The sequence below is a fragment of the Protopterus annectens genome, chromosome 3.part0, assembly GCF_019279795.1.
Source record: "Protopterus annectens isolate FY-2018-M chromosome 3.part0, PAN1.0, whole genome shotgun sequence".
Lineage (NCBI taxonomy): Eukaryota > Metazoa > Chordata > Ceratodontiformes > Protopteridae > Protopterus > Protopterus annectens.
This window is the reverse complement of record NC_056731.1, coordinates 474,770,319-474,794,805: the sequence shown is the minus strand read 5'-3', so window position 1 is coordinate 474,794,805 and position 24,487 is coordinate 474,770,319. Positions and strand designations below refer to the sequence as shown.

The 24,487-nt window shown below is 39.0% G+C and overlaps 1 protein-coding gene across 3 annotated transcripts in view; it reads right to left on the bottom strand.

Annotated features, from left to right (window-relative positions):
• Positions 1 to 24,487, bottom strand: part of PHACTR1 (phosphatase and actin regulator 1) — a 1,877,004-nt gene that overhangs the window by 947,706 nt on the left and 904,811 nt on the right. For all 3 annotated transcript variants that reach the window (XM_044064898.1, XM_044064897.1, XM_044064899.1), the window contains one exon: positions 20,858 to 21,176. In XM_044064898.1, the coding sequence (XP_043920833.1) occupies positions 20,858 to 21,176 (319 nt within the window). The remainder of the gene's footprint in view (positions 1 to 20,857; positions 21,177 to 24,487) is intronic.

The following is a 24,487-nucleotide window of genomic DNA, read 5'->3' as shown; positions in this document are numbered from 1 at the left end:
TGTGGAACACCGGTCACTCAGGACAAACCAAACCCCATAACCAACAGAAATAACCACAAAGTGAGCTAAATGCTACTCATTGCCAGAAGTCTCAGCCTCCAAATGCACACACCCGAGGCACTTTTCAGTATGGAGAATATTGATATCTGTGCAGTAACAGAAACCTAGTTCAAGGCTCCAGAGAACACACCAGCACTAGCAGGATACTACTCATTCCATACCTTCCAGCATCAGGACCTGGATCATAGCACATAGGGTGGGGATGTATCCATATTCATCAAGGATACCTACACCTCTCAATACATCCTCTCTACAGGATATGTACCCATAGAATGTTGCACAGCAACATTCTTCCCACTCCACAGGGGTGGGGCCACAACAGACCCTTGGCATTCCTGCTCTATTAGCCTGATGAGTCTGATCTGCAAGGCAATGGAGCCAATCATAATGGAAGTCAACAATAAAGACAATGGGAACCTTCACACAGTTGAGCACACCCAGTTTGGCTTTGTCAAATGCATATCATGCCTCCTGAACTGGGTTGATTTCTTTGAGACAGTTACCCAGGCTACAGATGATTGAAAGGAGCTCCACACAGCCTACCTATACCTCGCTAAGGCCTTTGGCACCATTCCTCAGTCAGATATCATAGATGAACTCACCAACCTGGGCATAAATCCATACATCACAAGATGGATTGCAAACTGGCTCACAAATAGATCCCACAAATTAAGAGTTGCTGGCTACATGTCAGACTCTAAACCGGTAACAACTGGTGTCCCCCAGGGTTCAGTTCTGGGGCCCCTCCTGTTTGGTATATACTTCTCAGAAGTACATGCCAACACAGGAGGGTTGTGGTTGACTAGGTTTGCTGGGAACTGTAAAGTGTTTGCCATAATAGATTCCCCGGATGACACAAATATTCTCCAGAAGGGACTCTATGAAACAGACGTGTGGTGTCAGAATCATGGCCTCAATCTCAATGTGAAAGAATGCATAGTAATCCCCTTTGGGGAAAACAAAGTACCCACAAACTACCACATAGGTGTTACCCCCTAAAAACTGACAAGGTAATAAGGGATCTGGGGACACAAGTAGATAGTCATCTTTCCTTTGACAACCATGTTGCCGAAGTGAATAGGAAAACCTATGTGGCCCACCTAATCAACAAAGGGTTTGCATCAGGATCAAAAGAGGTAGTGGTGGCCCTCTACTCTTAAGTTATCAGACCCATCATTGAGTACAATGCACCATTTTGGATGTACTTGACTAGGCATATCCAGCAGCTGGGGAGACCACAGAGGTACCTCGCCAAGAGGATTACTGGCCTCAAACAGTTGTGTTATGCAACACAACTGGAAAAACTAAATCTGTTTTCTGTTGCGTACTGCCTACTCAGAGGCAAACTCTGCCTAACATACAGAGCCATGTCCAACACATAACTGTCGAACATGCTCCATCTAAGGAAAACAAAATGGAGTCGCACTACACACTCCAGGGATATGAACCTCATCACAACAATGAATACAACATGCTGGTGGGATAGAGTACCATCCCAGAGACTTGACTTACTGTGGAACAGAGTCCCAATGTACATCAGACAGAGCCCCTCGCTGACACTCTTCATTAGGAACCTTGATGAGTGGATGAGAAACAGACAATTCACACCAGGGATCACATCAGCAGCCCCACTAGAAATGGGTTTAGGGTACTAACTATTAGAACTAGGGCTTAGGAGACTAACCAATGGGGTGGTGAAAGCTGCACAACTTGCCCAGGCTAATATATGCCTTTGTGAAGATAGTCTACTACATACCTATGAACCTATGTGACAGGTACATGTCTACAGATAGTAGATGTGTACTTCATTGTACAGTCATGTTGTACAGCAGGCACATGCACCACATACACTGTAATGCTTACAGATACTGGTGACTATTATGTACAGTGGGTGAGATGTGCACCTCATGTCTTTTGTGCCATTAGGATGTGTGCTGGGTGGGACAGTCCTGGATGGCTCACTGTCATGGTCACCCTCTTACACACATATCTGCCTATCCATCTTTGGCTTATTATACTGTGTTCCCCCTGCATATATAGGTACATATGTATGTAATAGGCTATCTGCCTGAAGGCATATATTAGTATGGCCAGAGTGTGCAGCTATCACCACACCTGGGGTTAGTTCCCTATGTCTCTGTGTAGTAGAGCTGATGAAGTGATCCATGGTGTGACAGTTCAGTTTCACATACACTCATCAAGGCTCCTCTGGAAGAGTGTCAGTGAGGGATTCAGCTTAATGTAGGTTGGGAGCTTGTTCCAAAGCAAGGGAAGTCTGTGAGTTAGTAATGTATTCCTCCAACATGTTCTATTTATTGTTGTGATGATTATATCCCTAGAGCATGTGGCACAGTGAGCTTGGGTTTACTTCAGATAGAGCATGTGCATCAGTTCTGCATTGGACATGGACCTGGCTATTGGGCAGTGATCGCCTGAGTAGACGGTATGCAACAGAGTACAGATTGAGTTACTTCAGTCTTGTTGCATGGGGCAACTGTTTGAGGCCAGTAATCCTCTTGTTGAGGTGCTTCAGTGGCCTTTCAGCTGCTGAAGGTGCCTCGTCAGATTAATTGCAAGTGTGTCATGGTACTCTCTGATGGGTCTGATGACTGATGAGTAGAGAGAACCTCCTTTGACCTACATGCACAGACTTTGGCAATTTGTGGGAACACAGAGCATGATTTTCTAACCACTTTGTGAATGTGTTTCTGAAAGTAGAGATGACTATCCACATGTGTCCATAGATCCCTTATTATTACCTCCACATTTAGGGTGTTGGCACCTATGTGGTATTTGTATGACTGTAGCTTGAGGCCATAATTTTGACACCACATCTGTCTGACTGAGACCCTTTTTAAGGATGTCTCTGTTGTCCCAAACATCGATTATGACAACCTTTTTGCAGTCATCCACAAACTGTGATAACCATAGTCCTTGTGTGTTTGACTGTACTTCTGAATAGTATACGCCAGATTGGGGGGGGGGGGGGTCCCAGGACTGAGCCATGGGGGACAGCAGTTGTTACCAGTTTACAGTCCAACAGGGACACCACAATTCTTACCTTGTGGTATCTATCTGTGCCCCAGTTGGCAATCCATCAGATGACATACGTGTTTATGCACAAGTTGTTGATTTTGTGGATATGACATGTGTGTGGGATGTTGGAAAAGGGCTTTTCAAGGTCTATGTAGGCCGTGTGGAGCTCATTTCTTTGATGTATGTCCTGGGTAACTGCCTTGCAAACTGTCTAGCAGGTTTAAGGACCATGATCAGCCCCTGACCAAACCAAAATGGGTAAGTTTGGGTCTTTATAGGCTCCCAATAGCTCTGTTTATGAGTTCCATAATGATGGACTCCATGGCCTTGCAGATCAGGCTTATTAGGCTTATAAGACAATAGTTCCCATGGTCTGTTGTGCACCAACACTTGTGGAGTGTGCCAAACGTTGCTGTAACCCATTCAACAGTTTCATATCCTGTACAGAGGGTGAGTCTCAACAGACTGTTCAAGTGCAGGGTCTGTTTGTTTTGGAGTTCACATATGACACAGCCAGGGACACCAAGTCATCCCATAGACGCCGTGTTTTTAGGTTTGGATATAGCTGTTTAACCATTGTATATGTGATTTCTGGGTTTTCGCAATCTCCAGATATGGTAATGGGACCTTTTGTCAGTGAGAGGGAGGTAAATATGCATGAACCTGTCTGACAAGATGTTGGCAATGTCAGTCATGTACATGTATTCATTTACACTTTGCACTAACTCAGAACATATATGAGTTTAAATTGATATTTATGACATAGCTAAAGAAAGCTTCATGGTTCTGTATGGAATCTTTGGCAATATTTTTGGCAGAGATTGGCTTGGATAATGTTAGGAGTGCTCATTGTTTCTTGATTATACTGATCGGAGATTTATTGATCTTTGTATTTTAACTTTCTTTGAACAACTTAAGTACTTGTATTATATAGTTTGATTATGAAAAGGGTCCAATATATTATATGGGTATGTTTTAATATCACTGTGTGCGCAAGGCAGGATTGGTGAATAGTGACATGTGTCTGGAGTAAGAACTACAACTGCTAGATATGTGTGGCCCACTGCTGTACTCAGACATGGCCTAAATGTGTGAGCATGCCTAGTATGACCTTTCAGTATGTTGTTAACTGACATTTGCTTTGTTTGTTTAAGTGCGTGAGCATGCCCAGTATGACCTTTCAGTATGTTGCTGACTGAAATTTGCTAAATTTGTTTGTGTGTGAGCATGCCCACTATGGGCATATATAATATATGTGTGTGAAAAATCAAGTTGGTTTTTACTTCAGGGCTCACCTTTGTGTTGTACATCGACAGGAAGCACACTGTGCCTGCAAGGCTTCCATGAGTCAATTTGCATAGACATATCAACATTTCTACATACAGGGGGGACAGCTATTATTTGTACATTTCTACCCGGGGGACACACAAGACTGTCAAACACCACAAAAGAATACCAAATTCAGGATCCAAACACGAAAATAGACGTATATACTCCACCACAGTGTAAGCAAGGAAGGCACGAGCACCAAGGCACAAAAGATTGTTACTGTGGGTGTACATAGGATGAGAGGTACACCTGACACTTATACACATTTGCTAGGCCTGCACTGCTATGTCAGATACTCCATTTCAGTCTGTACTGTTGCCTATCGTACTGGCTTGAGGCATACCACTGTACTACAGACCTTAGCTTCCACTTACAAGCATATTAGTTTGTGACTTCATAGCCTACCCAACCCACATCACACTGCCTGCCTGCTGTTATCTGTCTGCATAGGCTTGGGGGGAGGTTACCCATATGCCTCTTCAGATGCCATGATACAGCATTTGTTTGTGTTTGCGTTTGTCTACAATTGTCCTGCTGGCTGTGACTGTTAGGTATGTGACCCCCCCCAACTGGTATATGTGAGTGACTTAAGTTGTGTCTGTGCCAGTGAAATGCTGTCATGGCTTAGTGGTTCAGTACTGTGACTATAGTGCACATTATCCTGAGTTCGAGCCCTGTCACTGCTTTTTATTTTCCTTCTGGGCAGACCTGACTGGTTAAGGAACAGTAAAGCAGGTGTGAGCGTGTTTACCCGACTTTGCTCAACTTTGCCCGACTTTGCCCAACTTTGCTCATCATTGCTCAACATTGCTCAATGTTGCCCGACGTTGCCCTTCATTGCCCAAAGTTGCGCTGGTTAGCGTGGTGCGCAGCTATGCACAAATGTATTTAAATATGCTCAATACTGGTAAAATGTGCTTAGCAGTACTTATATTGCTTAAAATAGGGCACTCAAGCCTCAGGTGGTTCTGCAGGGCTGCCTATGTCGGATGCACATAGTACACTCCCTATACATGTTTGAAAACATGTAGTGTCAAGTTAGGCATTCCTTTTACTGTATGTGCGAGTCAGAGAGAGGTGTCATTTCCAGGGTTCCTACTGAGTCAGTGTATGTGCTATGCATTGCCTCCTTGCCAAAGCCAGGGCATACTGGGCATGCCTCCTTCTTCCTACTGGGGCAGGCTCAGGTTGTTCCTCCTCTGAGTCATGCTGTGCCTGTGCAGGCCTTGGCAATGGTGGGGGGCTATTTGGCCCTGTCCCATGCTGTTCCTGCTGCAGCTGTTTCCGCAGGATGATATTGTGTAGCATGGCACATACCATAACAATTTGGGTACATGTAGTTGGTGAGTACTGCAAGGCTCCACCAGATGTGTCCAGGCACCGGAACCGTGACTTAAGCATCCCAAACACATGCTCAATTATGTTTCTTGTTTGTGCGTGTGCCTCAATATGGAGTTCTTGTTCAGGTGTGTGTGCATTTCTGATTGGTGTCATCAGCCAAGACTCCAGTGTGTATCCAGCATCCCCCACTAGGTGACCATCAGGGATGTCCCCATTGGCAAATCTCTGGTACAGCTGCGTCAGATGCCAGATGTGGGAATCATGATAGCTTCCAGGGTAGCCAGCACACACATTCATTATTACGCCCTGGGCATTGCACACAACCTGGCAGTTGATGACCGTACCCTGCTCACCGGGTGATGCTTTGATGCGTATATGCGTGCAGTCTTTTGCACCCACTACCTCAGGGTATTCTGCTATTTGGTGGAAAAGAGGCATATTGCTGGCCAATGCCTAATGGGAATTGGGGAAATATACATGGTCACCATGTGCTGACATGGTATCCAGGAACTGTTGGAGCACCCTGGATGCTGATGCCTGTGAAATCCCCATCATATCACCAGTTGATCTTTGAAAGGTACCTGTAGCTAGTATTCTTAGGCCAACACATACCTTGGTATCCACTGGGATGGGTTCCCCTCTGTTGGTTCTGTGTGTGAGGCGTAGCTGGCACAGCTCAACAATTTGCTGTAGGAGGTCTCTGTCCACCCTATAGTGCTCCACTATTTCCAGCTCATGTAGCCCCTGGAAGGTTACCCTGGGTCTGTACACTCTTCTCCGTCTCCTCACTGTGGGTTGCTCAGCAGCATTCACAACATCACCACTCTCAGAACCTTGCACACGTTGGTTTATGATAGCAAGAGCAGCCCCTAACATTTTGCCTGACTTAAGCTTTTTAAGCTTTCCCTCTTTGTATACTGCAGTGTTGCAGATTTCTTGAGAAAAAAACAGGGGGGAATGATGTTTGCAGAGTTTAAAGTGCTGGGCTAGTCTGCTGCCTGTGCAATTGGCTGATTCTGATATATTTCACCTGGCAGCTCTGCTAGTTCTCCTTGGTTAACTTCCTACTACTTCTTTTCCTTTCTTTTGCCTTTCTGTTTCTGCCCGGGGGGAAGCGCCGTGCAAACAAGCGCAAGCATGCGCACATGCGCGCACACGTGCGTACATGAGCGCACACGCTGTGTGCATGTTTGCAAGGAGTTTCCTATCTTTTAACAGTGTGCACCTTGGGTTTGAGGTTTTCAAATAGGACAACTGTAGGCACACCTCTTTGCAATTCTGAGCAACTCAGGGCAAATACGAGCCACTGTGCTCCAATTAACTTACAGCCTGTCTGACACACCCCCTCATGGTGTCACCTATATTCTAGTCTTCTACTCACCTACTCATAATCTTACACTCTTGGGACATGCCTCACATGCTGGGGAAAATTGGGATTCACTAACCTTATCCTCATTTGCATAGGATTGCCTAGTAATGCATGGTTACATCTCTCACACTGAGCTTTCCCCCCTTAGCAACCACTAGTCAGTAACCATGTTGTCTTCAGCCTGCCATTCGCCTGCATTGCTGAATAATCTTTTTAGTGAAAATGCCTATTTTTGACTTTTTTTTTAAATTATTTTCTTGTTTTTATAAGCGCCGCACGTTTGCGCTGTGCTGTGCTATGCTTAAACATCGGAGATCGGGGGAAAAAAAAGTTAAATTTTTATTTTTTTAAACATTTTAAAATGCCAATGGCCTTATATTTGGCCATTGGCATGCTTCCTCAACTGTATGCATCCTTTATTTAGAGCTGTCATAGCTCTGTTTAGATATTTGCAGAAATGTACTCTGTTACCAACGGAGTACATTTCTGCAGCTAACACTAATCTTCCACGGACAGGTTAGTGTTTCCTGGATCGCAAATTTACCTCATTTGCATGACTTTCACCAGCAAATGAGGTAATTTGCATACCATGACGCTGTCAGTGCAAGAGTAGCTTTAGCAGCTCTCGTGCACGCCCCTGCTGGCTGTTCCTGGATCGCACGGCAGACATATTGCCGGCGTAAGCTCCTACACTCTTCTTGCACTCCATGCAAGCTTTCGTGAATCCAGGGGAATGTCTCCTCCACTGTGTTAAAAATTTTGGTTTCTTCAGATAGGAATAATTTGATCTTTGCAGGAAACACCAAGATGGCTTTGATATTGTTCTTTTTAAGGCCCATGATCAGTGGTAAACAGGATTTTCTTTTACTCATTACTTTACTGGAATAATCATTGTCATATCTGAATACATGTTCACCTATTTTAATAGGTGAGCTGGTCCATGCTGTTTTTAATAATTGGTCTTTTTGTAAGCTAGAAATGAACTTAATTATAATCGAGCACAGCGGTGAGCTTTCCTTCTTACAAGGTGCTCGCAGGGATCTACGTGCTCTTTCAATTCCAGATAAAGTTTCAGCTAGATTTAATGTATTACATAGCCAGGTACTTAAGAAATGTATTATATTGTCTCCCTCATATTTTTTTAGGTATACCATAAATTCTAATGTTATTTATCTCAGTCTATTTTTTAAATCATCAAGTTTTTCTATGAGCCAGTTATTTTGTTTAAAAAATAAATTCAGTCTGAGACTCACCTTCAGTTATTCTGCCTTCATGCTCATTCAAAATCTCTTCTATACTGCTGATTTGTGCCTCTTGTTGTTTCATTAGAATTTCAAAATGTTCCTTCCTCTTTCTGGGCTCTTATTTGAAACTTTCTAGTTTGGCATCCAGTTTGTCCATTTTAAATACTGTATCCTGCATAATAAATGCATAATGGATGTCTTTTTTAAAACAAGAATCCTGAGCACCATTTCTTGAGTGACTCATGTTGAAGTCTCTTCTCTCTTAATCAAATAGCTGAAATTCTGACAGAAAACTACAGCTTTTGAAAAACTTGAAGCTATATTTTTCTCTATTATTGAATAAAATTAGCTAACAAGTGTCTTCAAATTTAATTTTTTATTACATTTTCTGTCAGAGAAAAGTTCTCAGTCACAGAGCTTTCACCAGTTGCTGCTCTCAGTTAGCCATCTTGACCACACCACCCATTAGTAATGCTTTTGATGTTAATATGAAGAAACGTCAGTTCTGAAGGGGTAGTGGATGCATTGTGTGGGATGACAGATGGAGATGGAAAGGGAAGATAGTCATCTATTTGACCAGTAGGTGTGGTCAAGGGTTAGGGTGACTGTCTCCACAGAGCTGGAATTTAATAGGCGAGAGACTGTTGGGGAGGAGCTCCTTCAGTTTTAATTTTGATTTACTGTAAAACTTGTTTTGCAGAGATGATGTTACTTCTTTTAAGTTCTTATTTGTAACAGTACGTTTCATGTATGGAGTTCAGGTTTTGCCCACCCAACTTACATAAAGCAGACAAGGCTGTGGGGGATATTTCCGTTTAATCCAATGTGGGGCATGTGCCTTGTCTGTTATGTTTAGTAGGCATTGCTAGCTAGTTCATTGAGTTTGTGTCTGTTAAAATAAATAAATATACATATAATTTATAAACAATTATGAAATATATATAGATTTAATGCATACATTTTATTACAAAAATCTGTAAATTTTAAGAACATAAAACAAGGCTAGCAATTTCAGAAATGGTGGGAAACTAGTAAACCATTTACTAAATTGCACATTTTACATTAAGGTAATTATTATATTTTATGTGCCATAGGTGAAGACATAGAAAGTTATGCTTCATTTTACAAAGGTCTTTTTTAACTGTTGATATAAAGTTGTTAAATCGTATTTTTTATCAAATTCATATTAAATAAATAGCTAGTCTCAGAGCAAATGAAATGGAGCAAAGACAATGATAGATACACCATAAAATATGATGTAGATTAAAATGATTGTTCAATGAATAGAGACATCATACTTTTATAGAGCACAAGTCATCAGACAGCACTAAGGGAAAACTTTGTCAAAAGATTATTGTTACTCTTAAAGTTCATAACAACATTAAAACAAGCTAATTTGCATTTGTAATGTGGGTTTATGAGGATAACAACAGGTTATTCTAGTGTAACAAACATTTATAATGATATTCTGACATAGTGTTAGTAACAACAATACCAGTTATTTGTATTGTTGCAAGAAGCTAGATATGGTGGGGTACAGCCAATGAAAAAGGTTGTAGCAGGATTAATTTTGAGTAATCAGGAAAGGTATTACTCAGTACAAGATCATGAAAATCTTTGGAAGTATGCAGAAGGAGGCAAGGCAGAGCTAAGGCATCTAATATTGAAAGAGTTTCAGTGGTTATTAATGCAGGCACCCCCTACACACACACACACACACACACACACACACACACACACACACACACACACACACACGCACACACACGCACACACACACACAAACACACACACACACACACACACACACACACACTCCCAACACTCTGCAGAAACAATCTTGTTCTCTAGCTACAGACTACACATTAATAGCATTTGTACTTGGGAAAAGATTTGCATTTAGTTAGGTTAAAAAAAAAGCAAGAAATGGCCAAATTTGAGTCAGAAACTGTTTACAAGAATGTGGGAAACAGGAAGCATTAGTATATTACATCTGCAGTATATGGTATGTTTGAATTCTAATTTGTAACAATGATTGTCTTGTACAGAATTCAGGCTTCACTCATCTAAATTACATAAAGCAGAGGTGACTGTGGACAATAATTCCTTTTAGTCCATTATGGGGTGTGGGGTTTGTCCTTGATGTTTAGGAGGGATTGTTAGTTTTCAGTGTAACCCTAGGTCTGTAACTATTGTAGTAATGCTTCTCAACCTGGAAAAGGAAAGGAAGAAAGTTGACGAAAATTGGATTTGTTTGTTGATAGAGAGTCAGGAAATTATGGAAGGGAATGTATACCCTGGATTACAGAGAGTATAGATAGTCGAGGCCCTGAGTTGAGTTTAATATTTGCAGAAAAATAATGATATAAAGTTCAATGAGTCATTTCTTAAAATGATACATGGCTATAGGTAGTGCTGTATGAGATTTATTTGACCATATAAATACTTTCTATTTTTTTGTTGAATTTGTCACATGTACGTTTGTTTAAGTAGGTTGATTCATTTTATGTCAGCTGGGATTTTTTTAGTTTATGTAGTAGTGTGTGTCTGAAGTATATGCAAAGGTTAGGTATGCACATACTCTTAAACATAATGTTGTGATTAATGCAACAGAACTAACTGAAGGTAGATTATACGGGATTAGATGAATATGCAATGTGAAGAAAAGAAGCATTGCTGTTGCCAATACAAGGAGGTAAAAGATGAAGATGATCTTCCTGCCACCAAGAGATACAAAGTATGTAGAATGATAAAGGATGGAGGAAGATAGTTAAGAAGCTATCAAGAGCTAAAGGAGTTGAAAAGAAGGAGTTAAAGATTAAAAAAAGTCATTGCTATTACCAAGGCCATGTATATATACATATATATATATATATATATATATATATATATATATATATATCGCAAGAGAGAGAGAGAGAGAGTAGTGGTATTAGTGCTGTAGTAGAGCATGGCCAGCTTTAGCCATAGATAAACTAGGAGAATGCTTTTAGCCCCATTCTGCTGGGGGGTACTTTTATGACTTATTTATTTATTCATTCATTCATTCATTCTTTCATTAATTAAAGAAGAAATGCCTAGAACCCCTGTTCAAAGCAGATGCCAGACAGAAAATGGGTTAAATGACAAGGAGCAGAAAACCTGCAAATTTTGAACAGTGGATGTAATGACTCTGGTAGAAACAGGAGTGAGAATCCATAACAAATGGTACTTTGAGGTAAGGGAATAATATGTTCAGAGTGCAGCTTTCTTTGGGCTTCCTGGATTACTGCAGGTATGTTATTTTTCCCTAGCAATCAGATATTAAAGGTAGTGGAAGATGGCTTCACAGAACAGATTTAATATGCATTTATCTGATGCTAGCTGAAATACTTTACTGTATTTGCAAAGTGTGTGAAACAAAGTTAATGATTGCTTTTTATCACAATCCAATATATGAGGTGTACATAGTGAACAAAGTGGTAATAACTGCTGGAGTATGGAGGTTGTCTTTGGGTGAAAATGACTTATCATGCTGTCATTTTCTCAGGTTAAAGATACTAGTCAGGCTTTGCAGGACTAGTATGCAGACATGTAAAGCAAGTTAGAATATGTTAATAAAGCTACTGTGAGGTCATCTGACATAAACTTGACATACATCACTGTGGACATTGTTTCTTTATTTTGCCACAGTCAGACATTTGAAATGTATGCAGTATATAAAGTTGCTATAATTGCTGGGTCAAGGCTTAAAACTGCTTGTGGATGAAAAGTATGAAGTTGTTGTCATTTGTCCAAGCTAAACATTCATTATCAAGTTGTAATAGTTCATTGTGGTTACTGCTTATGAGAAAACAAAGTTGAACAACACTATTCTAGTCTGTCTTTATTTTTTATCACATCAAATATCTGAGTTGCACATAGTCAATAAAGTGGCTATAATGAATGGGTATGACGTTGTCTGTGGATAAAATTGACTGTCTCTGCTGTCATTTGTTTAGATTAACAACTCATTAATCTCAATGCAGCTTTACTGTGTAGCCTTGTAAAGCATTTCTGTGTGTGTGTGGGGGGCAGAGAAGGGCAGATTACAATGTATCTAACAGTACCAGTTGGTCACAGTTTTTTTTTACTTTCGTCAAAGTCAAACATCAACTTTGTACCTCACTCTGTAGTTCTAATCTCTTTTTCAGTGCCTAGTTTACCATTGTCTTTAATAAATATCAAACCTATTTTCACAGCATATCATTCTGCTTTATACACTTTCACCTCATTTTTCCTTGTCCTTCTTTTCCATAAACTGTGTGTTTGTGTATAAGTAAATCTAGGAGTGTGCTGCAGCCAGTATACAGGTTAAGTAGATCCAGGAGTGTGCTACAGCCAGTATACAGGTTAAGTAGATCCAGGAGTGTGGTATGGCCAGTATATAGGTTAAGTAAATCTAGGAGTGTGCTGCAGACAGTATACAGGTTAAGTAGATCCAGGAGTGTGCTGCATCCAGTACACAGGTTAAGTAGATCCAGGAATGTGCTGCAGCCAGTATAGATGTTAAGTAGATCCAGGCGTGTGCTGCGGCCAGTATAAGGGTTAAGTAAATTTAGGAGTGTGCTGCAGCCAGTATACAGGTTAAGTAGATCCAGGAGTGTGCTGCAGTCAGTATACAAGTTAAGTAGATCCAGGAGTGTGCTGCAGCCAGTATACAGATTAAGTAGATCCAGGAGTGCGCTACAGCCAGTATACAGGTTAAGTAGATCCAGGAGTGTGCTGCAGCCAGTACACGGGTTAAGTAGATCCAGGAGTGTACTGCAGCCAGTATAGAGTTTAAGTAGATCCAGGAGTGTGCTGCAGCCAGTATAGAGTTTAAGTAGATCCAGGAGTGTGCTGCAGCCAGTATAGAAGTTAAGTAGATCCAGAAGTGTGCTGCAGCCATAATAGAGGTTATGTAGGTCCAGAAGTGTGCTGTAGTCATAACAGTGGTTATGTAGATCCAGGAGTGTGCTGCAGCTAATATAGAGGTTAAGTAGATCCAGGAGTGTGCTGCAATCAGTACAGAGGTTAAGCGGTGATTTAATTAGAATAAGGTGCACAGTAATAACATTATGTCTGCAGTTTTTAGTGTCTCTACAGGGATGCCATGTTTCTGATATTAATTGTTTCATTAATTTAATTTATTTTCATTTATACTATTTTTAATCTTAAGGCCCACATGTCAGTTTCTACTTACAGTAAAGGTAGAAACAATTTTTATGATGCATATTGTCTTTTATATTTTGCAGTATTTTTGTGGGTTTACTACTAAGTGTGTATAGTAAACATTTCACATATCTCTTTTACCCAACCAGATTGCTTCTTTCCTAGTTCATATCATAACAGTTATGTAAAGTGCACATACAAGAACTATAGAAACTTGAAGTACCTGCATAGATATCACAGAACAAAAGTTTAATGAGTACAGAGTAACTCATCTCTGGGCACTCTTTAATCGTAATAGGAATTGAAGAGTGCAATGGAAAGGGGTATTACAGGGTGAAAAACCAAGCATCAGGCAAAATATTAAAAGATGTATGTGAGGAGTCTACTCATATTAACAAAGGAATATAGAAATAACTTAAATAATAGCCCAATTCCTGAAAATTTACTCCAGGCCTCATGCCTTCATATTGTCTACATAAAAAAGCAAGCAATATGTTTCAAAATTAATCAAAAACTTGAAAAGCATGGATGGAGTTAGACATCAGAAATAAGACACTACGAGTCATAGAAACAGAGAAGACTTATGGTGGAAAATAAGTCTGAGAAGTCATCTTAAAACCAACATATGAAAGGGGTTACACAAAGTATACAGAACAAAACACACAGCTATCTGGACCTATAAATGACAGATTATATTTTCAAGATGTGAATATACTGAGAAAACCAAAACAGAAATATTCTGAGAAATCTACTGTCTATGTAGATAGAGGGAACTCTAAAGGCAACTCCTAACTCCAATAGAACAATATGATTGTTTGGTAGCAAAGCAGGACAGGTATAGTGACCTATGTTCGTAAAAAATTAATTGAGGCTAATATAGCCCTAAGAGCCAAATTCTAGGATCAAAAGGAAGGGAGACTCCAACGACTGAGGCAAATAAAAGACTGGCTTTTACACAATTTTGTGTTCCTAAGAGCTAATAATTTTGCATCTGTACCAACACAGTTTTCCCATACAAAAGCAGGCCACACTTGCAGAATAAACATATGCAAACCAGAAAGCTTTATTTTAAATTATACAGCTCCTAGGTGAGCAAATATGTGGCCTTGTTAATATTTTTTATTCAAAGTTCCAGGTAATTAAAATGCCAGTAAGATTTCACATCAAAGAAAGATATGCTTATTTCTAGTTACCAAGTTAAATAACGGCAATAACTATGGGGCAAAAGTAAGGTGAAGTAGCCAGTACATCTAAAATAGAAAACAAAATCATATAATAATTACATTTAAATATCTTATGAAGATATGAATAAAGATAACAATACCATTTATAATAATTAACAAACAGCTAGTGCTCCAGGTCTAAAACTTGAAATCCAATAAATCATTGATTAAATTTCCAATACAGTATAGGGTGAACGCTCTGTAAGAATTTTCTAAAAGTATATACTAATATGAAAACTGTGAACAGATGGAATGGTATATTGTATTTCAGAAAGAAAAGATCTGATCTAGAAAAAGCTTCATCTTTAAGACTTTCCCAAAAGAGATGATATTCATAATATCCATTTGTATATACCAGATAAACTTTTACTATAAATATTACTTAACTGAATTTTAAAATTTAAAATACATCATTAGGGTAAGTCTATCCCAAATATTTAATAAAATCAGAGCAACATGCTTCATGTTAATATCCTTGAACTTTATATAACAGTACAACTTTTTATTGGTGTTGCCTGTAACCTTAGTTATACTGTTAATTAAAACAAGGCACTGAATGAGTTACAATCTTTACATATCTTTAAATTAATATTATCTGCTTAGGCAAAATATTTAAATTGATATCCTTGTATATAAACATCATTCCTTGGTTACAGGAATAAAAGTTAACATAATTAACTCAGTGTCAATGGGCAGCACTGTCAAATCCCAAAATGTTTGCTACTTATAGCTGAATGACAGCCATTTACAGAGAAGAAAATGAGATATTGTAAAACAAGGTTGTAATAATTCAAAATTTTAAATACTGTAGTACTTCAAACATGTAAATATGATATATTTAATTGAAATCTTTATTAGAGCCACTGATATGAAAGCCAGTTAATTTTTTTGCTATATCATGCACTTGAATGTAAATAGCGATAGCATGTGCAATTTGATTTCTTGAAGACAAGTCCTTATCAAGAACAAAAACAAACTGGTATGGAACTGTTACCTGTGGGAGATATTTTACCAATTATTTATTTGGAATTTGTGCACAAGATTTTATAATCTCTATAAATATGGGCCAATAACTTTTCTGTCCATAGAGTTCCTATTAGGTTATGGGCCAATAGCTTTTCTGTCCATAGAGTTCCTGTTGGGTTTGAGCAATAAAATAGTTTTGGTGAGAAATAAATATTTAACTGGAATGACTCACGAAATTGAAAATAACTGGTAATGCCTTGTAATAATGGATCTGAGTAAGAAGGGAATTTTGGACAGCATTCAGTAGCTTGCCTTTCTTCACTGATAAAGATGAAATGATTTCAGACACAATTATATTCAGATACAAGAATGTCAGTATACTCAACAATATATTGAAATGTACTACAAAAGGGTGGATGACAATCAGCTGATGTACTATCTTAATTTGGCTAAAAGGTTTGTTGATATAAATATTACTCAGTTGATAAGAACCACTAATTAGCTCTACGTTTACAATGATTTCCTGGGGGGGGGGGGGCAGATAAGACTGCTCTGCTCATCAATTGGCATGCAGTTATAAATGTTGCCTATATAGCAGGGGAGATTTTTTATGGACAAAATCTGCTTAAATAATTTCAAATAGTATATTATATTATATTACTGTAAATATATATTTAAAGATGTCTCTGAGTGCTTCTTCTAGTAAATTATCCAAATGGTATCAGTGCATTTTGTTTTTGCTGTAAGATCTAAGATAAATCAACATCAGAACTACTCCTTTCCTACACTGGCCTGTGCCATCTTCAGTGCACATAGCATCACAAACAAGCTAGATTACAAAAGTGCTTTTGTTTCCCAGCACAACCCAGACATTGTAGCAGTTAAGAGTCCTAGGTCAAAAAAGACTTCCCCCAATTTCCATCACTTTCTAACCTCCTATAAGTATGTCAGTGATGCCAGACCAGGTAAGTGATCAGGTGGAGGGTTGTTAACTTTGTACAGAAATAAACTAAATCCAAAAATCATTGCCCAAGGAAACCCCTCCTCTGACTCTGGTCCTAAATGGATTCTTCTAAAATTTCCATGTCCCTCTACTTTCCTAAATAAATTCAAATCACTCATCACTAACATCCTCAATAACTGTCCAAAAAATAATAACACAATGATTATAGGTGACTTCAATCTTAATTACCTTTGCCCTCTTTTATCTGATGGGTATTTTTCTAGCAGACATAGGTCTTTTTCAACTCATAAAAAAACAAGACCTAACCTCAGACCCTTCAGACACTCCACACAAAACCTTATTACTACAAACATACCAAAATCCATTGCCAACATAAACATTCTGCCATCATCACTAAGTGACCACTGTCCAGTCACTTTTACAGCTGTCAGCCATCCTATAAAATCACCACCAATATTAAAAGTCTTCAGAAAAAAGAGTAGCACAAATATAAAAAATGCAGAATCTTTCTCACAGCCCACATTTGGAACCATATATGCTCCTTACATGAGCCTAGTTCAACAGCTGTAAGCCTAACCAACTTTCTACTCCAGCTGCAAGACAAATTCTTCTCACTTATCCATAGACTTTATAAATCCACCAAAACTGAATGGCTATCCACTGAACTCAAACAACTTTTAACTCTAAGCGATGAAGCATAGAAAAAAATGTAAACAGATCCCCACAACTGACAACCACATCTCCTTTATAGTCTTACATAACCTTGCCAAGACGTCCATCAAAATGCTCAAAAGAAATCTCCAAAGAAAGAAGCAAATTACTCTCTTAGATTCCTCCAAATACTACTGGAAGGAGGTTAACCTACATACAGGAAGAAAAATCCTCATGATACCCTGTCTATAAACACCATTCAATTGGTACAGCAAAACTAAAACACCATTCAATTGGTACAGCAAAACTTTCTCCAGAAGATTTCCTTAAAAAAATTAGCAATCTCCAATCAATAAACTCCACACCTCCCACAGATAAGGCATTGTACACCCACCACCATTCACCATTCTCTTCCACTTCAAACACATACATCTCAAAGAAGTCTATATTCTACTTGAAAATATTTCCACTGACACTCCTCCTGAATCTAATAACATAAATCCTTGGTTCATATATAACTGCTGAGATCTTCTATGTCTTCCTGTCACCCACATGTATAATCTTTGTCTCAGACAAAGTATCATGCTAGAGATTTGGAAAATTGCTCTAATTAAACCCCTCCCAAAGCAAACTCCCAAAAGATACCTCTCACTTCCATCCAATATCCATCCTCCATATTTTTGGCAAACTTTTTAAAAAGATTGTTCTATACTCAACTCTTCCTCTATATCTAGCAGTACCACCTGCTCCAAACAATATGGATTCTAGCCTGGATGAAGTACTATGACAGTACTTTGGTCCTTATCTTACAGTGGCCCTATTTATAAACCTGATAAACTAATTTGACCTCATTGACCACTATCTTCTCCAAAACAAACTAATTGAACTTGATATCAGCCCAGATGCTGCTCCTTGGTTTAAAAACTTACTCACTGACAGATACTTTAGAGTTAAAATAGGATCCTCCCAATCAGAATCTGCACCTATTACCAAAGGTGTACCATAAGGATCCATTGTTGCCCCCTCCTCTACTCCATATTCATTAACAAACTTCCTTGTAACCTCCCCCATCTCACACTTATCTTCTATGGTGATTATATGGTCATTTACCAATCAGATCACTCTCACACCAACATTCAAAGCCACCAATGGCTCATAAACAATACATTACTTTTCAGTTTCACCAAGACCAAAACTATACTTTTTGGAACTTCACAGAAAAATCTACAAGCACCTAACTCTTTTAATATCTTTGACCTACACAATCATTCTATAGAGACAACTCTGACCTTCAAATACCTAGGACATACCTAGGACTTTGGCTTGATCAGTCACTAAATTTCTATTTTCACATAGACAAATGACAGCAAAAAGAAAATCCCTTCTTTTCTGGGTCAAAATGATCTCCTTTTTTTATCCCAACCAACCAGAGTAGACATGACATTGAAAAAGGAGTTCTTCTTTTTCAACTTGAATATGGACTCCAAATTTTTGTTTATGCCTCCAAAATAAAAAACAATACCACACAGTAGATTGTCTCTAACAACATATGTAAATTCATTGCAAACTCACCTCTTTTAAATTTCTCCAAATCTTTTGGGTTTTTAATACCATGACAGGAATAGACCCCATTCCTAAGTCAAAGTACGATTAAAGTTCATGAAATTAGTATTGTTTCACTCTTTGATGTCAGCCAAAATTGCTCTTCACAGCACCCACAAAGTGCCCAGTAATGACTCCTTTTGCAGTTCGTATGGAGTTATGTGTATTGGTAGCATATCTAAATATGATTGTAGACTCTTTTTTAGAAGACCCGTTGCTCCTGCTACAATCAGAAATACCTGTGTATCCTTTCACATTGCTCTCGTTTCTGCAGATCCTGATATTTTATGACTTTGTGTCCCTCTGTATGCAGGACACTGTAGTCACTGGGTGTGGCGATTTCAATGATCAATGCTACTCTTGCCTTCTTTTCCTGGATCACCATATCTGGTTTTCTAGCATCTATCTTTTGAACTGTTGGTAATGGATGATCCCATGTGATGTAGACAATCATTTTCTATAACGCTTTGTGGCTTATTTTTCCAGTGTTTTTCAGCCACTCCAAAACCATAATGTCACCTCTCTGTGTGCATCACTGTATGACCCTACAAAAAGCCAAATGGCTAACCATAAAACAAAGATCTAACTTTCTTTTAGGATCCCAACTCTACAAATGACTCCAACTCCACACATTTACTCCCGTTGCAGTTAGACTTCATGAGAAAAACTGAGACACTACCCACAATCCACACTAACTTTCATTACCCCTAGAACAAAACTCCACAGCACTGCCCATGCTTTTTCATCTCAGGTACCTACTCTTTTGCAAGATCTCCCCATCAACATTAAGAAAATCCACACTTATTCCAAATTCAGAATAAAACTCAGAAGCACTTCATCCAAGCTAAATGCTCCTACTTCAACAAAGCATGAATCACCTAACCTGTCTCCTTTCCAAGTCTCTTCTCTAAAAATTCACTGAAGGTTGACTCACTTTAGAAACAAATGTATATACCGTACACTACACACTGCTTGATTGTACATTGCACTGTGCTTGTTCACTAGAATGTATGTACACTGTTTGTTTCTATGTAATTAGTCTAAACTACTATGTTATTGCTTAAATTTCTGTATTTTCTGTTTGTGAAATGTTTTGTATTTCACATAGACTGAGCCTGAAATTGGCTGATACTGATTAGTGTGCTACCCTGGTAAACAAATATAAATAAATAAATAAATAAATATTTGTGGAAACATATTTACTTAATGATTATCCACATTGCATTTCATTACTAATAGAACAGTGATTCCAGCAGATTCTCAAACATGTTTCAGGTACATGGAGTACTCTACAGAGTAACAAACTGTGCAGGCCATTTGGGAATCTGTAAGTGTATGATTATCAAATGTTTACAACTCATGTATCCTGAACCTGCATACCCAGAATAAAAACAACATGCAGATTTCTGTGAAAAACATATTGCATTGTTCAGGCACTTAGTATGATCTATTATACTTTTGATTTCTTCATAATGAAATAAATTGTAAAATGAATCACATATTTTATTAATCGCCAGGCTTCTTAGATGTGCCATAGGGCAATCAAATATGTGTTTTGCATCACACACAGTCTTATTTAGGAAGAACACTAGACCTCCAGAAAAAAAAGACATCCTATCATTTCATATTACTTAAATGTTCAATGGAGAATGCTAAATTAAAATTCAACAGTGATTCAGGGATATCATTTTCAAATAACAGAAAAGTAGCTCTAGGCTTAGGAACTGAGCTGCAATTTAAAATGGATGCTGTACTTAACTTTGCATTTCTACTTATTTTTTTACTTACTACCCCAGGCTGAACCTGAAAGAGATCCATGGAGATTCATGTTCTACTTAGTTAACAAAGTGATAAATAAATAAAATCCGACAACACCCATAAGTAATGCATGAAATATTACCTTTCCAGCCTTTGCATCTTCGCTGACAGTGTCTTGTTAAGTGCCTCTCTCATCCGGCTGGGAGACATTGACGTATGTATGGGTACTGTGTTGGATCCACTGGTACTGTGCTGACTGCCATACTGGAGCTGGTGTTGATGGGCAGCTGTTACTTGTGAAGACAGTGTGGGTTGGTACTGCTGAGAACTTTTTTGTGTGGAATACAGATTGTAAGAATTGCCAGAGTTGCCTATGGGCATACAGATCATTGGTTTCTTTGAAGGCAGTGGTGGAGACACTTTCACTTGCATACATGGAAGTTTAACAGGGACAGCAGATTCTATAAATACCAGAAAATAATTTAATAAGGATGTGATATAAGTTGTAAAACTGTTTTGTTATATACAACAGCATATACCTCACTTAAATCTGTTTAATTGTTTGGCATTAGTCAAAGTGGCTTATGAAAACTAATTCATATTGTTTTCACCATTATTGCACTCTAACAAAACAAAACATCTCCTGCACCTTATTACATCAGTGACAGATTCCTGCTTATAGCCTTGAAATGAAATTTAAAGCCATATTATTAGCTCAATGGGCATATCATACCAAGCACTACTGCATACTGATTCTGAGAGGTGGTCTATTACTTGGGCACTTGCTAATGTAATTATGTAAAAGAAAAATGGCATGAGATAGACAGCCTTTCATAGGAGAATATACTAAGTCTACCACTCAAATTAAAGATATCAGTTCAAACCAAACTAAGATATACATAAAGAGTAGCTTTAATCTGCTTCAAATGCCCTCTTTAAGTAGAACTTTCAAAATGCAGATCTTTAATAACATTGCTATCGGTCCACTAGTTCAATCATTTCAAAATGGTGACATGTAAGAAAATGGCTATCAGTAAAAGTTAGATGTGGATAGCTTCAGCAGCTTTGATTCTGAGAGTTAAGAAACATTTACCAATTTCCTTTTTATTTCTAGTTGCAGTATAAATCTTGAATACATGCAGAGAAAGGCATTTAATTTCTTTTTCAGCAAGCAATTGATAATGTACATTGGTGTTTCTGAATAGGAGAACCAGTCAAGTAGTGTTGTCACAGGGGAGTTCTTAAATCAGATATAGTCATGTATCTGGGTCTGCTTTACAGGTCCGGATGACCACAGCACAACTAACTGAGTCAAGGTCCTTTATAATACATAACAGAGTCATGGGGTCATCAGAGAATAAAAAGAGAACAAGATGAAGAGAGTCAAGAGCCCTATACTAAATTAATAGATTCATATAGATTGATAGTTTTAACAAAAAGCAGACATCCCACAGCAGGTTTAAAGAAAATAGAGGAATTTAACAGGATCAATGGAGTAGTGACTGCACCAGGTTTAGCAAAGTCAATTATAACAAGATTAATAACATCAAACCCTTAGCGGGATGAACTGAAACACAGGGTATAGAGACATAATCTCTTGGGTCACTAAACTAGTCTTCAAAGTCCCTATTACTTGTTCTGTCACATAAGATTGATAAGTCTCCCTACAATAATTAAACCAGGCAGACACTCTACTAAAGACAGGTACTAGTCAATCTTATCAGTATTTCCCACTTTACGTTCATCTGAACCTCATCTTGATATAAATAAGGATCTGGGACATTAATTCCCCTTACCTCTAGTTAATATCAATGTCTTCTATAATCCCTTTGCCTTACCTCCAACCCAAATAAAATACCACATCATAGTTTTAACAGCCTTATTAATTATTTGATGTATCTCCCAGACAGGACTGAAATACATACAACAATAAAGACAGCACAAAATATGATTGTGTACAGTCTGGTCCACTTCCAGAGCTATCATTTTCCACTGCTAAACTTTGAACTTTTAACCATCTTCTTCCATTCTACATACATATTTAACAGAACTCAGAAGTGAGTTTCTTAACCAAATTCATAGGATCATAGGAGGTCACTAGGCTAATGGCTCTGGGGCCTTTACAAGCCTAGCCAATAGTTTATCCCCAAAAAGTAACCTCAGTCAGCACCTATTGCCCCTGTCAATGAAAGACACAGGTGGAACCCCTGAAATGAATTTGTGGTTTCCCATCCACTCATCAAGGTTGCGCTTGAAGAGGGTCAGCAAAGTGTTCTTTTTGACATGTATGGAAAGTCTATTCTAGAGATGGGGCAGCCTCTGGGAGACAAACCTGTCTCTCCAGCAGAATTTGTTGATGTTGCACATTAAATTCAGGCCTTTTGAGTGGGTAATGTGTGAAGAGTTAGACTTTTGGCTACAGAGCATCTCTAGTAGGGCAGGGTCCGAGACTGCCTTTTAGGCGAGACACAGATCACCCCTGAGTGATCTGTATGATACCAAATAGAGTGATAGTGATCTGACCCTGTCTGCATAGGACAGGTGTTGAAGGTCATGGATTCTCTTTGTGAGGTATATCAGTGGCCTTTCCATTTGGTGCCAGATGTTTGGAGAGGTACATACCAAACGGGGTATTATACTCAATTATTGGTCTAATGAGGAAGGAGTACAGAGAAGTAATAACCTCCTTTTTTCTGGATGCAATCCCTTTACTTATGAGATGAACTAAGTAAAAGGCTTTTCTGACTACTGCCACTACATGATGGTCGAATGTGAGGTTGTTATCAACCTGAGTGCCCAGGTATCTCACTTCAGGTTGTTGGCTTAGGGGGTTGCTGTTAATGTGGTAATAAATAGAGGCCGTGTTTTTGCTGAATGGTATGATGATAGATTTTTTTACATTTAGCTTGAGGCCATGACTTTGGCAACAGTCATTAGTTGCTGTGAGACCTTCTTGCAGTATGTTAATATCATTTGGAGAGTCAATAACAGCACCTAGCTTACAGTCATCTGCAAACTTTGTCAGCCACAGGCCTTTTGTCTTTGCCTGGACCTCTGAGAAGTAGATGCCAAACACTAGGGGTGCCAGGACAGATCCCTGGGGAAATCCACTAGTGAAAGGTGTCAAAGGTGGAGGCACCTATTTTGACTCTGAGAGTCCTGTTGGTGAGCCAGTTGGCCACCCACAGGATGAGATAGAGATTTACGCCAAGTTTTGTTAGCTTTGTCGATGATGCCCGAGTGGGGGATTGTGTCAAACGCCTTGGCCAAGTCAAGGTAAGCTATATGCACTGACTTTCCCCTCATCCAGGGCCTTGTTTACAGTTTCAAAGAAGTCAACCAGGTTCAACGGGCAAGATCTGCCCTTGTTGAATCCAAACTGGGTGGGGTGAAGTACTTGGAGATTGCCTATGTCCTTGTTTATGAGATCCATAAGAATATGCTCCATGGTTTTACAGATCAGACTTGTCAAGCTAATGGGGCATTAGTTTCCAGGGTCAGTAGTGGCAAAACCTTTGTTCAAGGGGATGACAATGGCAGTTCTCCACTATGCTGGAATGAAACTTGTACTTGGGCTGTGGTTGAATAGGGTGCTCAATGGTGAAGCCAGTTCTTGCTGGAGATGGTGCAGAATATAGCCAGGGATACTATCAAGTCCCATGGAAGCTATGTTCTTTGCCTTGGATAGAGGCTTTTGAACTTGATCTATGGAGATGTGAGGTGCGGGACATGTATCGGGGATGTCAAAAGGGCCTTTTGGGGGGGACAGGGG